At 36.2% G+C, this 20,916-nt stretch overlaps 1 protein-coding gene across 2 annotated transcripts in view; it reads right to left on the bottom strand.

Moving 5' to 3' along the window:
• Positions 1-20,916, bottom strand: part of LOC138704826 (short-chain dehydrogenase/reductase family 9C member 7-like) — a 67,725-nt gene that overhangs the window by 33,856 nt on the left and 12,953 nt on the right. Inside the window, exons 1-3 of one of the 2 annotated variants that reach the window (XM_069833118.1) lie at positions 8,019-9,881; positions 6,250-6,476; positions 2,368-2,586 (exon numbers count right to left, since the gene is read on the bottom strand). In XM_069833118.1, coding sequence (XP_069689219.1) covers positions 2,368-2,586; positions 6,250-6,460 — 430 coding nt within the window. In that variant the 5' untranslated portion in view covers positions 6,461-6,476; positions 8,019-9,881. Of the gene's footprint in view, positions 1-2,367; positions 2,587-6,249; positions 6,477-8,018; positions 9,882-20,916 lie in introns of those variants that run through there. The other variant, XM_069833117.1, reaches the window with a different exon arrangement.

Genomic DNA, 20,916 nt, shown 5'->3' with positions numbered 1-20,916 from the left:
TTTCCGGCAGGATAATTAATAGACATATTTTAATTACTCTTCTCTGTAATAAATTCAGTGGATTAAGGTTAGTTTTAAAAGTACTGCCCCATCCTGATATTCCATACTGGGTTATAGACTGAAATAAGGCAAGGTAAACTCTACGTAGTACATCTACTGGTAAGTAATTTCGTAACTGAACAAAAAATATATAATTCTACGTAATTTGTTGCAAAGATAGTTAATATGTTAGTTCCATTTCAGATGTTTATCAATAATGGTTCTTAAATATTTAAAATCATGAAACTATATGAATTTTATTATCCATAAATGCTTCATGTAGGTGTGCCTAATTTCTCATCCGACTTGTAATAAGGTACATATAACTGAAATTTACCAATTGACGTTAAATTATTCGAATAAATAGACTCCATTCATAAATTAATTTTGTTAGTGATAAACATGTTACGTCTGTGAAGAAAAATAATTATATCTGAATAAAACTGAATTAAAAACCTTGTAGGGATATGCAGACAATCTCCAACCGATATCAGAGAGGACAGAGTTCGTTAACCCTGGCTGATGTTAAATCATAATGATTATAAAAAAGAAACCATAACGAGCTGCGGGAATAATGACATAATGATACAAGACGGATGAAAAAACTGTGAACTGCCCGATGAAATGAAGAGGACGTTGAACCTTTACGAGTTTGATATGAAGATGGAGTAATATGTTTGATATTTGATATATATTTCTTCACAGCACTTCTTTACATGTAATGGTGTACCTCACATTTCTGTATCAGGTGCCACCATTAACATATTATTACAATAATACATTATTTGCAGTACCCGTCTACACCAAAACTCCCAATTACACTATGTACTTTTTTGTTACTTGGTCAATCTCCCCTTCAGTATTTCTCCTATATTTCATTTGCTATTCTCTATTTGTTCATTAATCCTAATATATCTAATATTATATACTTCTTTCTCACCCCCCTTTTCCTCTAACTACTTTTCACTAAAATCTCAATTTCAATTCTTCTCTATATATTATCATATTGAATTATTTGACCTATTTGTTTTTTGACCTTTTATTCATTTACTGTTCCAACGTTCAAACGTTAGTACTAATTTTATGCTGTCACTTGTTCACTTCTCTTAACCCCTTCTCACTATTTTCACTCATTCCTATTTTCGCTCACTTTCACTTTCTCACTATTCTGCTTCCACCTAATCCATTGTCACTATTCTCACTTCCTATAAATACTTATATTTATATCTACACATCAGCTTATACACTTTCTTTCTCCCCTATACTTCTCTATCATTTACAATTTCACTTTACTTGCATTTTTTATCACATCCTCACATTGTTTTTTAAACATATCAAATAACTCTGCCATATCCTCAGCTGTCGCAGGTTCTGACCTTTCTTTACTGTTCGTCTCTGTCTTATTTCTATCTCTGTCTTTGTTTCTATTTATTTCTTCTTCTATTCCTCTTTTATTTCCCCCCCACGCTTTCACTATCACATACTAGATTTCCACTTGCAATTACACTCTTATTCTTTACACTACTTTCTTCCCTATCACTTCCTGACTCTTGGTTTCTCTTTTTATCACCCCTCGCCTTTTTTCTATCGCCCGTGTTCCTTGTTCCGTTATTGTCAGCATTCCTTCTGGAGTGCGCTAACCTTACCGCCATTGTATGGAGACTAGGAATCCGCTTACTCTGCATGATCACGTTACTGTTGTCTTCTCCTTGCTATCCCATCATATTTACACTTCCTCGTACGTCAGTATGTGGGTTCCTGAACTCATTACTATTCGCTCCTGTTACCATGTGTTGATCTGCGACAGTCACTTGTTCTGTCCTTGAAGTTGGGATGATTTTCTTCTGCTCCTTCCCTCCGCTTATGTAGCTAACGTCAACTCTCTGTTGCCTTCTCGTTGCTTCCCTCTGCAAAGTTGAAATATGTCCACTGTCCTCTTTCGTTCTTCTCGTTAGTCCAAATTCTGGATGATTTTCATTCCTCAGGCAAAACTCCAGATCATACCATTTTCCGTTCACTTTCAGAGTAATATGTTTACAAATTCAGCCGAAAGAGAAAGACATCCGAGAGGAAATATAATATCTGCGTCTATAGTTATTCATTTTAATGCAAATATTTGTCAATTTAATACAAATACAATATGGCTTGAAGAAATCAAATCCTTAAAAGAGCTAAACCATCTCTATATATAAAGCCTAAAATGATGATTATGAAATGCTAAAAAAATCTAGGCCCTAATAATGACTACAGAATTAATTAACTAGAACACTCTATGAGTGTAAATTCATATAGAATCAGTATCGTTCAGTTGTTTGGCACATAACTTACTTTGACTTTTATTCTGTAGTGTAGATGTGACAGCTTCCAGAGCTTTCTCAACCTGATCATCTTTAGTTACATCAAGTTGTATAACTTTCAATCTATTGGAGCAAGATTTCTTCAGTAGTGAAGCTCCGTCACCCTCAGGAAATAGACATCCAGCAAATACCATTACTCCTAATTTGTCCAACTTCATGGCGAGCTGATGGCCAAATCCCGAGTCGCAACCTGTGTTTCAACAAATAAAGTGATTAATATACATCTTCAACTAGTCCACCGAGTTAACTACAGACGTGGACAAATTATTAGACTAAATTAATTATATGTGCAACGAAGCTGTATTTATCGGTAGAAATGATGAACAGAAATGTATTTTGCACAGCTATAATGAACAGAATATTGAGTCTTGTGGTTACTAATATTTTGTGAACATTCCCTTATTCTTTATTAACACGCTGATTTTGTCAGGGATGCTGGAAATCAAAGTTTGACACTTTCTTTGAATATCAGCATCATTTAGCCAGATATCAAACAGTGCTTAAATGAGTCCATGTTTTATTGTAAGCCTCTTTTTGTTCACTTTCTTCTTCAGTATAGAACACAGATTTTCAATTCCGTTCATGTCCGTCTTCTTGCAGGCCTAGGGAGAATATCTTCTGCAGTATATAATTAAAACACCTGTAGTATCAACATAGCCAGAAAAAATATACTTAACCATTGGAAAAATATACCAGAAGATGTAAACAATCATATTAACAACAATAGAGACTCTGTGAATTATTCTGATAGTTGATATGACGAATTAGATTATGTTTCCAAGAAAACGTTTTAGTCTAATAATTTGTTCACGTCTGTATGTGGTAGCGCGTCTGCCTTCAGACTAGCTGGTCCAGGTTCGATTCCCGGCAGGGTCAGAAATTTGTATGTAACATTTCTACCTCGGGACTAGGAGAGATGGCGGTGCACAACTTCTAATCACTAAATTGTGCACCAATATGTCTGGATTAAATTCCGAATCTCTCCGCAGTGCATATGAAGAGAAGGCATAATATGTCACTGTTGATAGTGATTCGTCCATCGAATGGGGACGTTAAGCCTGGCGGCCCTGGTGCTATTCGACAGGAGTAGGCTACGTGCCGACACCAGGTCACCCCTTCTCTCTTCCTCACCTTTATCATCATCCTCACCCATTCCCTACACTACACTTACACGAACACTTACATAATCACTCACCTTAGTAGCCTACATGACATAACTCTTCATATGATACACATCATGCATAACGTGTCCCGTCGAAGTAGTGTGCAATTTTAAAATGAGTCATAGTCCTGCCATCTATTCGCCGTATGCGCAACCCGAATCACGCAAGTGAAGTGGATAGGCATTACATACACACACATCCTCAACTATGAATCGCAACAAACATAAGTAAACCATTTGTAAAATATTCTTTGGTTGTCTAATGCTTTCTTAACTACTACGTGTCATTATTATTGACAAACATTTTGTAAATTATTCAAATCTGGGCCGCCTAATGAATCTGGCATCAGGTTATACTGAGGAGTCTTTGAAAGAATCGGAAGAGAAAGAGAGTTTTATTATGCAAAAGTAAATTGCAACTTTTGAGTTTCAACCAACAGTTCAAATATAGGATTCGATTTTTAGAATCTTCTAGTTATAGCTACTTAGTTGATCCTTTTCTACCTAACATCGTAGAGGATTTATTCTATCCAGAGTAGTAGAAAGTAAGTTAAATCAAGAACTGGAACGCATAGGAGCTTATTCAGAAGTAAAACTCCAACAAAGTTAATGTTTAATGCTAGTTTCGGCCCAAGACTTAATAATAAAATTACAAACCATTTTCCAAATTTGAAATATTTTAAAATTGAACCTTTTAAAAAAATAAATTTATAAAATGATTCATGATATATCTGCAGTGCCTGAGGAAAGTGACATAAATCAGTTTTTGATAATTTATTGACAACTTACGGAACATCTGCTTGCTTGGAAAAAGAGACATAAGTATTTCTCCCATGACAATAATTCATGCAGAAAAAATTCAAATCGACATAAACCAGTGTAAGTTGTCAATAAATTATCAAAAAAGGTTTGTGGAAACTGACTTATGTCATTTTTCCCAGGCACTACAGATATAATACTAACAAATGTGTGTATGTTTTACCTTTTTATTTCTGTCGACTATATTCATGTTTTTATTGAATATCACTGCTTCTGTCTAATTGTCAATATATATTACGCTCTCTTTTTCTCTTTTTTTTTTTCTTTTGTGTGTTATTTATTGGTTTGAATTAAGTTACTTACTGTATTTAGTAAACTGTAACTTATTTGTAAATTTTATGTTATATTATTGGCTAAGACCACACCGTAGCTCTTACTGTAGTGCAGGCTCCGCCAGGTCGACCCAAGATCGCGAGAAGGCGTACAGGCCTGCTTACGGCTTCCACTGCGGGCAGTACAGTTGTACACTGCAGTCTATCAGTGGTAGAACCTATTGAGTCGTTTGGAGGCACCGGTGCACTGCATTTTGCACCAGGAACCTTAGCAATGTAATGGATGTTGTTGTGCGAACAATTAATTTCATAAGGTCTAAAGGACTTAATCACAGGGAGTTCAGAGCACTGCGTGATGATATTAACAGTGAATATGGAGTTTTACTCTACCATACCGAGGTAAGGTGGTTAAGTCGAGGAAAAGTTCTGGAACGTTTTCTCCCACTTAGGAATGAAATTGTCTTATTTATGGATGTACATGGGGAACCAGTTAGAAGCCTTGGACATGGAAGAATATAAGAATAATGCAACAATTGCGCGAATACTTCGAACGTAGATATCAGAAAATTAGAGAACTTGAACAACAATTTAAGATATTTACAACACCTTTTTGAATGAGTGTCCTGGATATTCCTGCTGAACTACAATTAGAAATACTTGATTTACAAAGCGATATTGAGCTAAAGGATAAGTATCAAAACAGAAAAAGTATTAACCATTTCTATACTTGTTTTCCACGAGAAAGGTTTCCTAAACTGCACAATCTCGCTGCAAGAACGTTGTGCATGTTCGGGACAACCTACGTAAGCGAAACACTGTTTTCTTTAATGAAGTTCACAAAGTCACGTCACAGAAGCCAATTAAGTAATGAACACTTGAAACCATGTTTGCAATTTGGTGGTACTAAAACAATAGCTTCACGAATTGAAAAGCTGCTTACTAACAGAAAACTGCAAAAATCGCCGCATATCTCTGATGTATAAGACATAGTACTATTATTAGAGATTTGAATAACAACTTTTGTACTGTTGTTTTATTTTGTTAATTGCACTGTATAGCAATGAGAAGAAGACAAACAGTGAACAGTTTTATTTCGTAGTATGTTAATCTGTATAAAAGTGTATACAGTATTTTGTTTTGTTTCATTGTTGTGCAAACATACAAAAGTTTATGTCGTATATAGTTAGTTAATTGTACCAAATTGTATAGTGTACTGTTTTCAGTATAGTGCAATTAACAGTGAGAGTGTGCTTCAATTAAAAGCTGAAATTAATTTATATTCTTATCACAAATTTGGTTCACATACAAGTTCTTAGCTCCGCCACTGTGGAAGCAGCTACCCTTGCCCACAGTCTTATGTCAGGGCTTGAGGGCTTGTACGTACGCACGAGAGTGTACTCTCTTGACGCCCCCTGCTGTAGTGGCTAGAAACATTTTTGTTTTAAAAATTTAATTTGTACTCACTTTGTTAGCTAAATAAATAAATAAATAAATAATGTTGGTCCTCTTGTCTTTATACCAATCTTCTCTTCTAAGAAGGAATCACAAATCTAAAGAAATTCATTTGATGTACAGTAATTTTAAAAATAGTTGTGCTTACCTGTGATAAAGACAGCCTTCTCGTCAAGGTTTTCCAACATCTCCTTCGGCATTACATGCCACACGACACTGAAGACGAAGTCAGTGCACCACAGCGCTGCCGCAGTTAACGCCAAATTGAACACCAGGTTGTTGGTAATAAACACGTTGAAGAATAACAGTAGGATTGCAAATACTATCGTCTTCTTTAGCAAGTTGATGAAAATATACATTTTTATGTGCTATAACCTGCAGCAAACAAAATAAGTTAAACCATTTAAGATCGGGTCTACTTATTTTCAGAGATAACTCTGAAGGTTACGATATTTAGCCTAAAGGTATAAATGTGATCCTTCAGAAAAAAAAAATAATTTTAAACTAACGATAAATTGTCTTGACACAAAGTAGATCAATTCAAGATTATTTGTTAACTTAATTCTGACGTAGAACTACGTCTTCCCTCTCATTAGATATGGGGAGGTTACTTGGAAATTGATTGTCACATAAAAAATTTAACCTCCTTGTTCTTCTTTTGTTCCCCCTCATTCTCCTTGCATCACATTTGTTCTCCCTATCTTTCTCTTGTTCTCCTTATATTCCCCTCGTTTCCCAATTGAATAGCCTCCCAGAACAAATTTGTAACCCTCATTTCTCATGAGTAGAATTTTTCGTGAATAATGATTGTTAATGATGCACTATGTACAAACCTTTCACTTGTATTAAAATCAACACACGTATCTGATTATCAATCTTGCTTTAAAAATTTCAAAAGTATGTACAGTACAATGTGTTGTTTTTTCTCCATTTTTAAAGAATTTCGTATTTGCTGGTTACAATCTTGTTCTGGCGGCTATTCAGTTTTCTTTGATTCCCCTTGTTCTCCTTGCCTTCTTCATGTTCTCCTTTTATTATCTTTGTTCTTCTTGTATTTTTCTTGTTCTCCTTGTCTTCCCCTTGTTTTTCTTTCCTGTAGGCCGAAATTGATATTTTTAAGCTTCAGGTATACTTTTCTTTCATAAATTGTTAAGGATTCTGTCTTATTCTATTTAGTTTTTTTAAGAACGTTTTAAGCAATATTAATCATATGCATGTTAGACTATAAATATGAATAAATTGGACTGTATAAATTTAACTAAGCCTCAGTTCCATTGAGCGGGACTGGTAATTAGAAAATAGAAAGTTGATATACTGCGAAAACATCAGCTTTACTTTCTGTCCGTTTCAAAATATTAACAAACTAGATTTTATAGCCTATTTTAGCAAGTCATTTAAATAGAAACATAACATCGACAAGTTCTACTCGTTGTCCTATAACTACTGTATTAATAAAAGCAGCTGATATTAACAAGGTTTTTCTATGAGCCACCAGATGACACAAACATGACAGCTTACGTTGTATGACTTTGTTTCGCTTCCCTCAACACCGTCTCCCCAACTGATAATGAAAAGTGAACGTTACCTATCCAGCTGACATAGAACAATAAGTGATCTTGATTCAGAAGATTTGTTGCAGGAAACGATTCATAAGGAGTAAAAACCTAGAAGGCGATCGATTTAACTTTCGATTTACAAAGGAATTGATTCATTTCGTTTTCTAAATCGTGATTCGTTCTCTCAGTTCAATGGCTCGTTCACTTTGAACAATTCATTCACAATTCCCCTCTCTAGTTTTCAATAAACAACATCCATAATATTTCATTGATTAAAGTTCACGTTAACACTTTGTTTGTTAAAAACATAAAATTGCTTAGTCACACGTTAAAAAGTGTTAAAAAAGAAAGGTATATATACCTTCGATAGACGGCCCGTTTCGACGTGATGTTACGTCTTCATCAGTGTCTCTTGAACTACTGGTGATCTTGAATTCTGCGATGTGCATTTGTCGGTTGTAGGAATAGGGATGTGTTGCTCTTAAGGGGGGGGGCTGGTTGTTTGTGTGTTATGACGTATTATGACGTCGAATAATGTGTGGGTATTGAACTGTAATATTGTGTATTAAGTATATGTTGTGGGTATGTTATTGTATGTTTATATATTTCGTATTGTTCTAAGATGTTTAACTGTGAACTTTTTGGTGTTATGTGTAAAATTTCCATATCTGTTTCTATATTATTGTAGTCATGATTATTATTGATAATGTGGTCTGCGTAATTTGATGTGATGTAGGGTTTGGTTATAGCTTTAATATGTTCATTATATCTTGTATGAAAGGATCTTCCTGTCTGTCCTATGTAAAAATGTGGGCAACTATTGCATTTTAGATTGTTTAGTTTAGTTTTCCATAATATTTATTATTTAATATTTATTACGGAATAATATTAATCACATAGCTATAAAAATCTCTTTCTTTAAGTACTCTTTAATTAACCTATAGTTTTATGTTGTCTATCTCTTACATGTACTGAGTTATTGACGCGTCAGCATGACTTACATTTTGTGTCTAACCCAGGCCCCTAGGTAAACGTTATTCAATATTAAAAATCGTTATGGCCGATTCGAGTAAACTGCCGTTTTTTAAATGGAGATCCGTTAATATTTTACTGAACGTTATTTCATAGGCTTATCATGTGAGTTATTTTCAATTGGATTGAGATTTATAAATTTGATATGAACAAAATCCAATCAATCTCGTAGTTAGAATAAATTGATGCATTCAGACGTAACGAGAGATTGCAAGCCAAAAAAAAAAAACACATTTCCGATATGAAGGATACAAAAAATATGTATTTCCATAAAAATCCCAAAACTGATATTCATACTGTAGTAGGTACAATGTTTTCCCTTTACACTGTTAAGGAGAAAGTACAATAGTAAGAAAGTAGCCTACCTATATACACTAGTCCCGGATTTCACCCTGTATTAATAACTATTGTCGACCCTCACAGATTTGTCTATTTATTTATTTATTTATTTATTTATTTATTTATTTATTTATTTATTTATTTATTTATTTATTTATTTATTTATTTATTTATTTATTTATTTATTTATTTATTTAACCTGGTAGAGATAAGGCCATCAGGCCTTCTAGTTTCTTTAATGTTATTTAATAAATTGTTTTTATATTTTACAGAGGCTTATACTGCACCCCGAGGCTTATTGTGCTTACCACCAGTAGTGTATCTCTGAACAAAATTAGTGCCCTGGCTCTGGGATTTCGATAGTACCGGTAGTCTACTGTAGTCATCTTCGTCGTCGTCGCGACTATCGTCGTCATCGTCATAATAATAATTTTCGCAGGAATACTTATGGAATGTCAGACGATAATACAGGGTGATCCGTTTGGGTGTGAATAAAATAAAAACACCGTAAAACATTGACTAGTGAACTTTATTTGTTGAAACTTTGTCCATACAACACTGAAAGATGAGAGATTCCTCAGAGCTCAACATGACCTCCATTGCGCACCTTGCACAACTCATAACGGTGATGCAATTCAGCCCATGTCCGTTGTAACATTAGAGGGGTGATTTGTTGAAAAGCTTGAGTAATTTTTACTCTAAGATCATCAATGTTCCTGGGGTTCTGTGTATACACTTTGTCTTTAACAAAACCCACACGAAGAAGTCAGGAGAAGTTAGATCTGGGGAGTTCGGGGGCCAAGCCAAGAGATAGCTGCTTCTCGTATTGGGTTTCGCCTGCGACCTCCTGCATGTTTTTTTTTTTTTTTTTTTTTTTTTTTTTAACACAGCCTGTTTCTAGAAATGTTCGATATCACGTCATTATGGAATCGTATTTAGGTACATTACGCACACCATACTCACGTCGAAATTCCCTTTGATCTCTTTTAACACACTCAAATTTAGCATACCAAAGAACACATTGTGCCCGCTATTGATTTGTAGTAGCCATTTTATTCATCTGCGATTTTCATTTGTTCTTTCAAATTATGCATTGTTGATTGTCATATATGGAAACTCTCATCTTTTAATCATAATATAACCAGCAAAAAAAATTCCTACTATTATAATAAATTTATAATAATAAATTAATATTATCCATACCCAAACGGATCAGACTGTACATTGGTTCGAATTTAGATATAGAGATTGTTGGGTCTGCGGAGTAGACCTCATATGAAATTGTTTAAATATGAATAAAATATTACTTTTTATAAATAGAAAATTTGACTATGGTAATGCAATTTAAATACAAATTAATAATCTTTATAATGTGTAGTTTAAACATAGTCCAGTAGTACCTAATAAGTTAATAATAAATGTCCAGCAATTTTAGCATAACCTATTGGCTGTACATGAAAATCATGAAGTGCCTTGTCACCGCCCGGCCTCAAAAAATAGTACCCTGGCCTATATTAACAACTATTATCCAGCCTCACAGATTTTAATCTAGTTTCATTAATGTTATTTAATAAATAAACCCTTGCTTATCACACCTGTTCTGATACTTAGAGCCGAATAGTCGCGCTCTTGTACAGATACGGAATTAAAAAACAGGCCGAGTTGGTAGCAGTCCTCCTTTATGTAGGCAACAAGCTTCGTACTACTGTCCACAAGTAGCATACATTTAGGCACCGTTAACTGCAAACGCGCAATGTTTTGTATCTGGAACTTAGTAAAATTAGATGGCCGAAATTTTGTTTCTGGGTCTGAACAATAGGGTGTATCGAAAAAATTAAATTACGAAATTAAAAAAACATGTAGTGCGGCAAAGTTGCCATTATATGTAACAATTATGCACAAAAAAATTAGAGCTCTAGATTAAATTTTCACCGAGGCGCAGCAAAGCCCTCCAAGTTTTATAGAACTCACCAAAAACTTGAAAAAATTACATTCAATAACACTGAATATTAAGAATTTTCAGCTGTTATAAATGTTTGTATAGATGACTGAATAGACACTTCCAGACTGGCAACGCAATACTGGGTGTTCATTTCAAAGAGTGTCATGACGTCACTGTTGATGAGTCAGCGATTTGAAGCGAGTTTCAGCTTTTATGTCAGAGAAGTTGCCTATTAATCAAGGCGTTCAATCTGAACTAGAGAACGTGTGCGGTATAACTTGAACGTCGTAGCAACAGATGGCGGTCTGTACGGTCTGTGTGCTACCATAACCTCTTTCGAACTGTGTTTTGTGCGGCCAAGTCGTACGCATGGTATTTGTTATCATCGGTTGCGTATGGCAACATTCCACAACACAAATCAAATGCTCCGTGTCCATGTTGACCGTCGAAGTTAATGCCAACAAATACGTAAGTAATCGTCTTAACCCTCTCCCCATATCTCGACAGTAAGAAAAAAACTCACCTCAGTACATGTTTCGAAACAGTTCACATTCCTGCCACTACTGGCGTTACCGCACGTATCGGTAAGTACTCTTCAGAATGAATGCCGTAGCCTACTTGGTAGGCAACTTCTCTGGCACATAGGTAATACACCTCTGCGGAAGTGTAGGAAGATTGAATTCTCTAGGCTCATCGGCTAGCACATGACGGCATACAGCGAGCCATGACACACTTTGAACTGAACACCCAGTATAGTTCAAATCAGGGTGCGTACTGCGTAGAGGGAGGGAGAGGGTGAAGATAAGGGATGATTAACACTTCTGCTTTCTGTTACAATTTCTCTATTTTCTGTTCGTTAGTTTCTCCCGAGCCTTTGCTTGTAGTGCATTGTATGTGTGTTTTGAGTGTTGCCTATTATGCACTGTATGGGTGTTTTGAGTGTTGCCTATTATTTCTAATGACGAAATCTTTACCAGTAAAAGAAGATGTTAGTCGGGCGGAGGGGTATTTTTGGTGCGCCAAAATAATTGGGTAGAATTAAAAGGTTAAGAAAATAAAGAACCTGCAGTACATGTAATGCAGAAAAAAGTTGCAGATAAAATAGTGAGTAGGCTACAGGGAAACTCGCTTCGATCCCTGTCATTCTTTTCCATGAAAACAATAACAGATATGATATTAAATTATCATAATAAAGTGAAGAATTTATTAAAAACAGAAAATCTAATTAATCTAAACTGGACTGTATGAGACAACAGTCTAAGACTATTTGATATTGCAACATGCAAATGCCTTGACTTTGCGAACTGCAAATGTCGCGAAAAGTACCAGAAAAAAAATTCCTGGTTGATCAACGGACGTGTAGAAAAATAATTATTGGAAGTCTGGACAATGTAGTAACAAAAAACTGCAAAAACAAGAGGAAATAAGATCCATGAAACGTAAACGAAAAGAAGAGCTGCTATCTATTTCTCCAGTGTGTGCTATACAACAGACCAGCTCATCGGGAGAAAATAATTCTTCGAATTCGGATTTCACTTGAAAATATCCGCTGAAATCTACTTCAAGACCTGCAAACCGAAAATTCATTTCGCTGATGAGAATTCCTCTGCCAGCAGTTTCTAAAATTACCGACAAAACGGGTGTATCTGTATGAAAAGTAGCGGCAATTGCTTCGGCAGTGTTAGAAGATTTTAAACTAGTATCTAAAGAGGACAAAAGCAAATTAATACATAGAAGCAAAATTCAACGAGAGGTAAAGAAAAATTATAGTCCTTTCCATAAGAACGAATTAGAAGAAACAAAATTTCCCCAGGGTATTTATTTCGACGGAAAGAAAGAACTCGATAGCAGTCACCTCTCCGTGGTGAGTTCTGGGTTGTTACAGCCAGTAAATATTGTTAAGAGTTCTGTACAGTTATCTGGCTACTTAAATAATATTAAAAAGTTTAAAGTAACAGAAAATATGAGAAATATAACGAATATTACAGTCTGTAGTAAAGAAAGAACTGCGAAGTTATTTAAATACAAATTTAGATGAAATTCCTAAACTTTAAAGCTAATGCGCTCCGGCTGGAAATCTTGGTATGAGTACCAAATTTGGTAGAGACAATAATTAACCCATATGACAACTTTTTAGACCCCCACTTTTTATTTGTTTATTATTTATTTTTTTTTTTAATTTTTAACCACCGATTTCGATACATCTTAGCATAGCACGCCTTGCCGTGAATTTAACCCGATCTATGGCATGGATGACTATGATATGTGTATTAATGACGGCGAAATGAGTCCGAGGTCCAACGCCGAAAGTTAGCCAACAATTCTGCTCCAAGTGCAGCGCCACACCGGTGCGGGATAGGACCCACATTGCTTAATAAAAAATGTTTCGTTTAGTACCCTCTATCTACCACATTCTTCTGTAATATAAGTTCTGCATCATTCTGTAAAGTGGTAAATGTAACAGAGAAAGCAATTGTGGAAAATTTCGCCTCTAATTATTGTCGTTATATAACATATCAACCACAGTACTGCAACACGCAACCTATTTTCTTTCCTACAGTACGTCATTGCAAGGGAACTTGCACCGGGTGTCCTTCTGTCATGTCGTAGTCGGCCTCGGATGTATGTTCTGTTCTTCTTTCAGTTTAAGTCATACATTTGATTTTATATGCAAATTACTTGCTACACAACTTTTTTCATAAATTGCCACTTACTTTTCCGTTGTGTCTTTTTTGATAGCGTACGCGCTTCCCATGCAAGCAGTCCGTAGTTCGATTTCGGTGTGATCAATGGAGATTTATCTTCCATCCACAGAACTGACTGGTTATCCCACGTCGCTTTTACGTAGATGAACCAAGCACGAAGACGTCTGGCAGCGCATGCATATTTTCATCCAACCCGAACTCTTGGCGCAATCATACCCAAAAATACACACCGGTGCAATATGTTATTCGTTCTCTCTCTATTTCTAGTCTAGATCTCATTACATGAATGCTCTTTTATTTTTTATGAAAATACGGAAGGTACCGTGTAACACGAAAGTCATTTGCCAAATGAGAAAACAATATTATTTTGAAATAACAACTGTACGTAGGATGATAACAAAGACAACAAAGACCATAAGGACTATGACAAAGACGAGGATCACGACAAGAACCATGACAAGGATCACGATAAGGACCACGACATGAACCACGACAAGATCACGTTGAGGACCATGACAACGATCACGACAAGAATTACGATATCAACCACGACAAGGATCAAGACAAGGACCACGAAATGAACCACAACAATGATCACGACACGGACCACGACATGAATCACCACACGAACTACGAAATGAACCACGACAACGATCACGATAAGGACTACGACATGAACCACGACAACGATCACGATAAGGACCACGACATGAACAACGACAAAGATCACGATAAGGACCACGACATGAACCACGACAAAGATCACGATAAGGACCACGACATGAACCACGACATAGTCACGATAAGGACCACGACGTGAACCACGACAAAGTCACGATAAGGACCATGGCATGCGCCACGACAAGGATCACGATAAGGACCACGACATGAACCACGACAAAGTCACGATAAGGACCACGACATGAACCTCGACAAAGTCACGATAAGGACCATGGCATGAGCCACAACAAGGATCACGATAAGGACCACGACAAAGTCACGATAAGGACCATGGCATGAGCCACGACAGGGATCACGATAAGGACCACGACATGAACCACGACAAAGTCACGATAAGGACCACGACATGATCCACGACAAAGTCACGATAAGGACTATGACATCAACCACGACAAAGTCACGATAAGGACCACGACATGAACCACGACAAAGTCACGATAAGGACTATGATATGAACAACGTCAGCGATCACGATAAAGACCAAGACATGAACCACAACAAGGATCACGACATTGGCCACGATATGAATCACGACAACGATCACGATAAGGACCACTACATGAACCACGACAAAAATCTCGATAAGGACCACTTCAAGGTCACGATAAGGACCATGACATGAACCACGACAGCGATCACGATAAAGACCACCACTACATGAACCACGAAAAGGATCACGATAAGGACCACGATATGAACCACAACAAAGATCACGATATGACTACGACATACCCCGATAAGGACCATGACATGAACCACGACAACAATGATGATCACGATAAGGATCACTAATGAACCACAAGGTTTACGGTAAGGACCACGACATGAACCACGACAACGATCACGATAAGGACCACGATATGAACCACAACAAAGATCACGATATGACTACGACATACCCCGATAAGAACCATGACATGAACCACGACAACTATGACGATCACGATAAGGATCACTACATGAACCACAAGGTTTACGATAAGGACCACGACATGAACCATGACAACGATCACGATAAGGACCACGATATGAACCATGACAAGGACCACGACATGGACCCAAGCATTTAGTCCATGTTGTGCATGGACCCAAGGATTTTTGTCCATGTTGTGATCCTTACTGTGGTTCTTGTCGTAGCCCTTACCGTGATAATTGTCTTTATCGTGGGCCCGGCTGCATTTTTGTTATGATCCTACATTTGTCATTTCAGAATAATATTGTTTTCCTAATTTAGCAAGTGACTTCTGTGCCACACGGTAGTAAATTCAGCCTTCATCGGAAGGTCATAAAATGCAGTATGGTAATCTGACAGGGCGCAGTTCTCTCTCGTGTATCGAGCGCTATGAAAGTAATATCTTAGGTGTCCTGTACGTGTTCCTAAGTCTTCTACAGAAGTAGTCTGCGCTCTCACTTTCACATCTGAGGGCTGTCACTCGCAAGTTTTCCGTCTCGAACGTCTTCCTAAACGAATCGAACTATACTGCCCTGTATTGTCTTCGTGATAGCACAGCACTAAGCTCATCATATGGTTAGGGAGGTCCGCATTGCAGATATGTTGGTCCAAATGCCCAAGACTTGTAAGTCTGTATCATAAAAGGAAGTAGAATAATAAAGAAACAGGAAGAAAGACCTTACAAGTGAATTCGTTTATTTATATTAAAATAGTGAATTTGCCACTTACTTCACCTTGATAAATTCGTTTCTTTTTTAATATAGTCAAATTGCCACGTAACCCTTGTTGGCTTTAATGATAGTGATAATCTATTGGAGGGGGAGTCAAAATCAACCAATACTAAGACTTTGTAGACCTTTTTGTGCTAACCCCCGACGTACTACCCGACCATTCTGTTTGTGGAACGGCAGTTGCTTGTACTAATACAGAGCGCGCCGCTGTTACATCACCTGTAAAGTACGATCGCTCTCTTATGCCAGTCATAGACTATGTCTTTCTCTTTCTCACAGAGTAACAATATAAGATCACAGCGCCTCTGTTTACGTTCCACGTACAAAATGGTCACCTAGTAGACGGATTCCCAAGTCACACCAGCTAATTATACTAAAGTTCTCTGAGTTTTTGTTTCGAAGCAGGCAACCTCACTTGTATACTATGGAATGGAGCTCGAGCGAATTGATGTTTTTTTTTTAGTTGGTTATTTAACGACGCTGTATAAAATACGAGATTATTTAGCGTCGATGAGATTGGTGATAGCGAGGTGGTATTTGGCGAGATGAGGCCGAGGATTCGCCTTAGATTACCTGGCATTCACCTTGCGGTTGGGGAAAACCTCGGAAAAAACCCAACCAGGTAATCAGCCCAAGCGGGATCGAACCCGCGCCCGAGCGCAACTTCAGACCGGCAGGCAAGCGCCTTAACCGACTGAGCCACGGCGGTGGCTTGAATAGCTGTTGATTCGTAACATGGTAGAACCTCGAGAAAAACCCTAGCTTCATCCCTGTTCGTCACAAGTGTCACTATGGATTTTCGAATGAAAAATTTTAGGCCTAACCAGGATTCGAAGTAAGAACGCTTGCGTGACAGGCTGCTGGTGGATCACACAGTAGTCAAATTCTCACATGTTTTACCTTAGATATCAACTCCTAAGTATATCCCTTTTTTGTAAAATACATAGCCAACAGCACTATGAAACCATACCCACGCCCAACTATAATAAAAAGAATGTAGAACTAGAGACCTTGATCCTTTGACAGAGATAAACAATTATCGTTGTACTGTCTGGTTTTAAATTAGTTTATTACTTGTTACTTACCTCTCGAGTTTTTTTTTTTTTTTTTTTAATTCCTCTGTTCAGAAAAGTGTAATATCAAAATGCAAGAACATATGTTATACATTCTGATTTTGTAGATAAAGGGTGTTGGGGGGAGGGGGACAAGGACTGTCCATTTTAGCGATTTTATGGTATATAGCGCATTGTATACAGTAGGTGGAAACTGGGACTACAGAAATGTTAAATTACAATAATAATAATAATAATAATAATAATAATAATAATAATAATAATAATACAAGTGGAAATTTCTTTGTAAGGTAACGGTGCACTGGTTAAAAACCTGGAATGTTCAGACATTAAAACTTGTTTTCCTATAAATATGTTTTGTGACATTCCCTGTTCCCCTTCCTCCCAACACCCTTCAGATAATCTCCGAGAATTTTTCATTTCATGCGAACTATCTTGATCTTGCCATTTCATTCTTCGTAATAATAATAAATAGTGAGTTTTGCGTCTGCGTGTCTGCGCGTCTACAACTTACATACTTTACAAAATAAACCATATTAAAATCGGAGGAATCATTCTGAGACACGTTGTGTAACACGCTCCCTTCCATCCTGAATTTAGAGATTTGTACGGATTGGGCCTATACGTTTTCGCCATTCTTGACATTGGAATAGTGCTTTTAGGCATACTCTTTTTGCCTATGCACAGGGATTTGCCCTAAACTATTGGACAGATTTTATATTCAGTAGCAATCTACTAGTCAATTTATCTCAGCAAAACAGTAGGTATAACACCTCACTTCCATTATCAAATACGTGAGTACCTCAAAAACATCTCCATGAATGTTAGATTGTCCCTAGCACTCACATGACCTAACCCCTTGTGGTTTTTTTCTGTGGGGATATGTAAAGGACAATGTTTATTTTCCTTCTTCGACATGCGGCGTCGCATTACAGCTGCGGTGCAGAGGATAGGATAGATGGTGACACGCTACGCAGAATGTGGTAAAGGAAATTTCGCCTAAATGTGTGCAGTGTGACCAGAGATTCACGTATCGAGAACTTGTGAAGTTTTAAACAAAACTTTGAGAGATTGCTTGTCTATTGGCACTAATTTGGTTGTCGTAGCTATAGTTAATAAGTAGTAGTTATAGAGGTAGATTATTATGAATTCGGAGCAATTTGGACACGGTGTATTTATTCAAATTAGTTATAGATTAGGTCATTATGAGCAAATTTTGTCAAATGGTTTTTATGCGACTAGTAGGCCTAATATATTGAAAAGTTTGCATTTTTCGAGAAAATTAAATTAAACATATAGCGACGAACAGACTACAAATAGGCCTTGGTAGTAAGTGTCAGTTTTCAATCAGGTCTCATTCTAAATGAGACTCCTTAAAGCTGGTCCACAATAAACCGGGAACGGAAACGAGAATGAGAACGGAAAAATTGTTAAAATGAATGTATTTAAATGTGAGCATTCACAATTAATGAGAAGCTTGCCGGAGTCCAGGAACGGGAACGTGAAAGTTAATTGTGAATGCTTACATTTAAATACATTTATTTTAACAATAATTTCGTTCTCGTTGTCGTTTCCGTTCCCGGTTTACTGTGGACCAGCTTTTACTCTCAGTTTTCAGTTAAAAAAAATGATTCTAATGTGAGGCTACAGCCACACTACGGCAAACAAAAGTATCAGGCTGATTGAAACTGACTCAGACGGTTTGCTACAGCCAACTAGCCTTTGATATGAAGATTAGAGCCTGTAACTTGAACACACTATGCAGACGAAACGTTTGTTTCAACTAGAGAGACAGCCGAGAGTTGTTTCATGTATAATTGTTTCAAGCAGTCAAAATTCCAAAACATATTTGCAGCAGACAGTGCGATTTGTATCCTACTATGTGTATTGAAGTTATTTGAAATAATTCTGTAGCAGGGAATCTAAAGCTGAGGGAAATGGGTTTTCTATATCAATTTACCTCCAATTATCGATTCGTTATTTACATTCCTACTACCAGTTAACATTATAGTTTACAATGTATTTATTATTTTAGGTAAAGCATAATTTCTAAGCCTGAAATAACAATTACAGAATGAAAAAAGATATAGGTTACTGTAATAATAATAATAATAATAATAATAATAATAATAATAATAATAATAATGATTTATTTAACCTGGCAGAGTTAAGGCTATACGGCCTTCTCTAACACTCAACCAGGAGTAAAACTGCGTTACAAAAAACACTACAAATTTACAAAATACACTACAATTTTACACACAAAATTGAATAAGATAATAATAATGAAATGTAAATAACAAGTAAGTAGAAATCATACATAATATATAACATACAGAAAAAGAAGAAAGCATAATAAAATGTGAACAGCAGGTCAAAATACATGAGACATACAAAGTATAAAAAATAAGACAATTATTGATAATCATAATAATAATAATGATAAAAAATAAGAATAGTAATAATAATAATAATACTAATAGTAGTAATAAAATAGTGCAGTACAAAGCATACAATGAATACAATAGTTTTAAGTACACACAGTAAGGAAAATTATGATTATACAGGGACATCATTTTATTTTTACTTCAGTTTTTATTGTACCTGAGTTTTTTAATGTACTTCACTCCCACCCCTTCTACTAATGAAGTTCAACCGTCTTCCACACAGATCAAAGACCGCATATACAGTCATACTAGCCTTACCGTCACAGTACGTTCCAAAAATATGTTCGCGTTTTCCAATGACGAAAGAGCTTTCAATATTGCATCATTTTCGCACTGGTACTGTCGTCCATTTGCCTACGTCGCATTCCGGTTTTCCCTCTCTGTAAAGGCTAGTGGCTGGGCTGTCTTAGCTCTTTTCTGAGAACATTAATTTCTGTTAGGAATTGGACATCTACGTAATATTATACCCATACAACCGTTTAAAATAACTTAAATAAAAGGGTCTCGTTAAGTAATTAACTGTTACGTGATTTCCCTCCTTTCTACGATCCTGCGACATAACCACTTGGACGGACAGTAGATAGCATGTCTGAGTAATTTTATCTTTTCGGATCGAGCAGAAGTGAAGATTGAATTTACAGTACGTAAGGTACTCTTTTACAGAGTAGGCACAGAATTATTTCAACATGAGTTACTAGTACGAAGGACGAAACTGGTAATTGGAATTACATACATTAGAACTGAAGCCTGTATCGAAATGAACCGCCACCATTTTGAAAAATGTGTTTAAATATCCATATTATGATTATTTTTCAATTTAACTTCATTCTCTATAGTGTACGCTAATGTGCTATAGACAGTATAATATACACTGCATAATGAATACGTCCGTATGGACAGCTCAGTTCGTGAGTGAAAACACTCATTGTTAATACTGTACTGTATTCTGATTAAATAAAAACTTAATGAAAATTATCAAACTCAAAGCGTGATATTTCGTAGTTTACGTAAATGGATGAATTACTTTTGTTCCCTCCTATATCTAGTAAAGTGATTTGTTTGTATATTACGCCATCGAACTCCAGTCGTGGAAGGGGATAGCAACCGTTGATTCAAAGGTATAGCCAGGTTAATATCAGAAATGTTAGTAAAAATAAAATGATGTCCCTGTATATAGCTCAACTTATCACATTATAGATGTACCATTATCGGAAAATATGAAAACAAAAATATAAAATAAGTTAAATATCATTAGAACAGAAAAAAATGTGAATACGTGGTAACATGCAATACAACA

Source organism: Periplaneta americana, chromosome 8 (assembly GCF_040183065.1).
Source record: "Periplaneta americana isolate PAMFEO1 chromosome 8, P.americana_PAMFEO1_priV1, whole genome shotgun sequence".
Taxonomy (NCBI): Eukaryota; Metazoa; Arthropoda; class Insecta; order Blattodea; family Blattidae; genus Periplaneta; species Periplaneta americana.
This window is presented reverse-complemented; position numbering and strand designations above follow the sequence as displayed.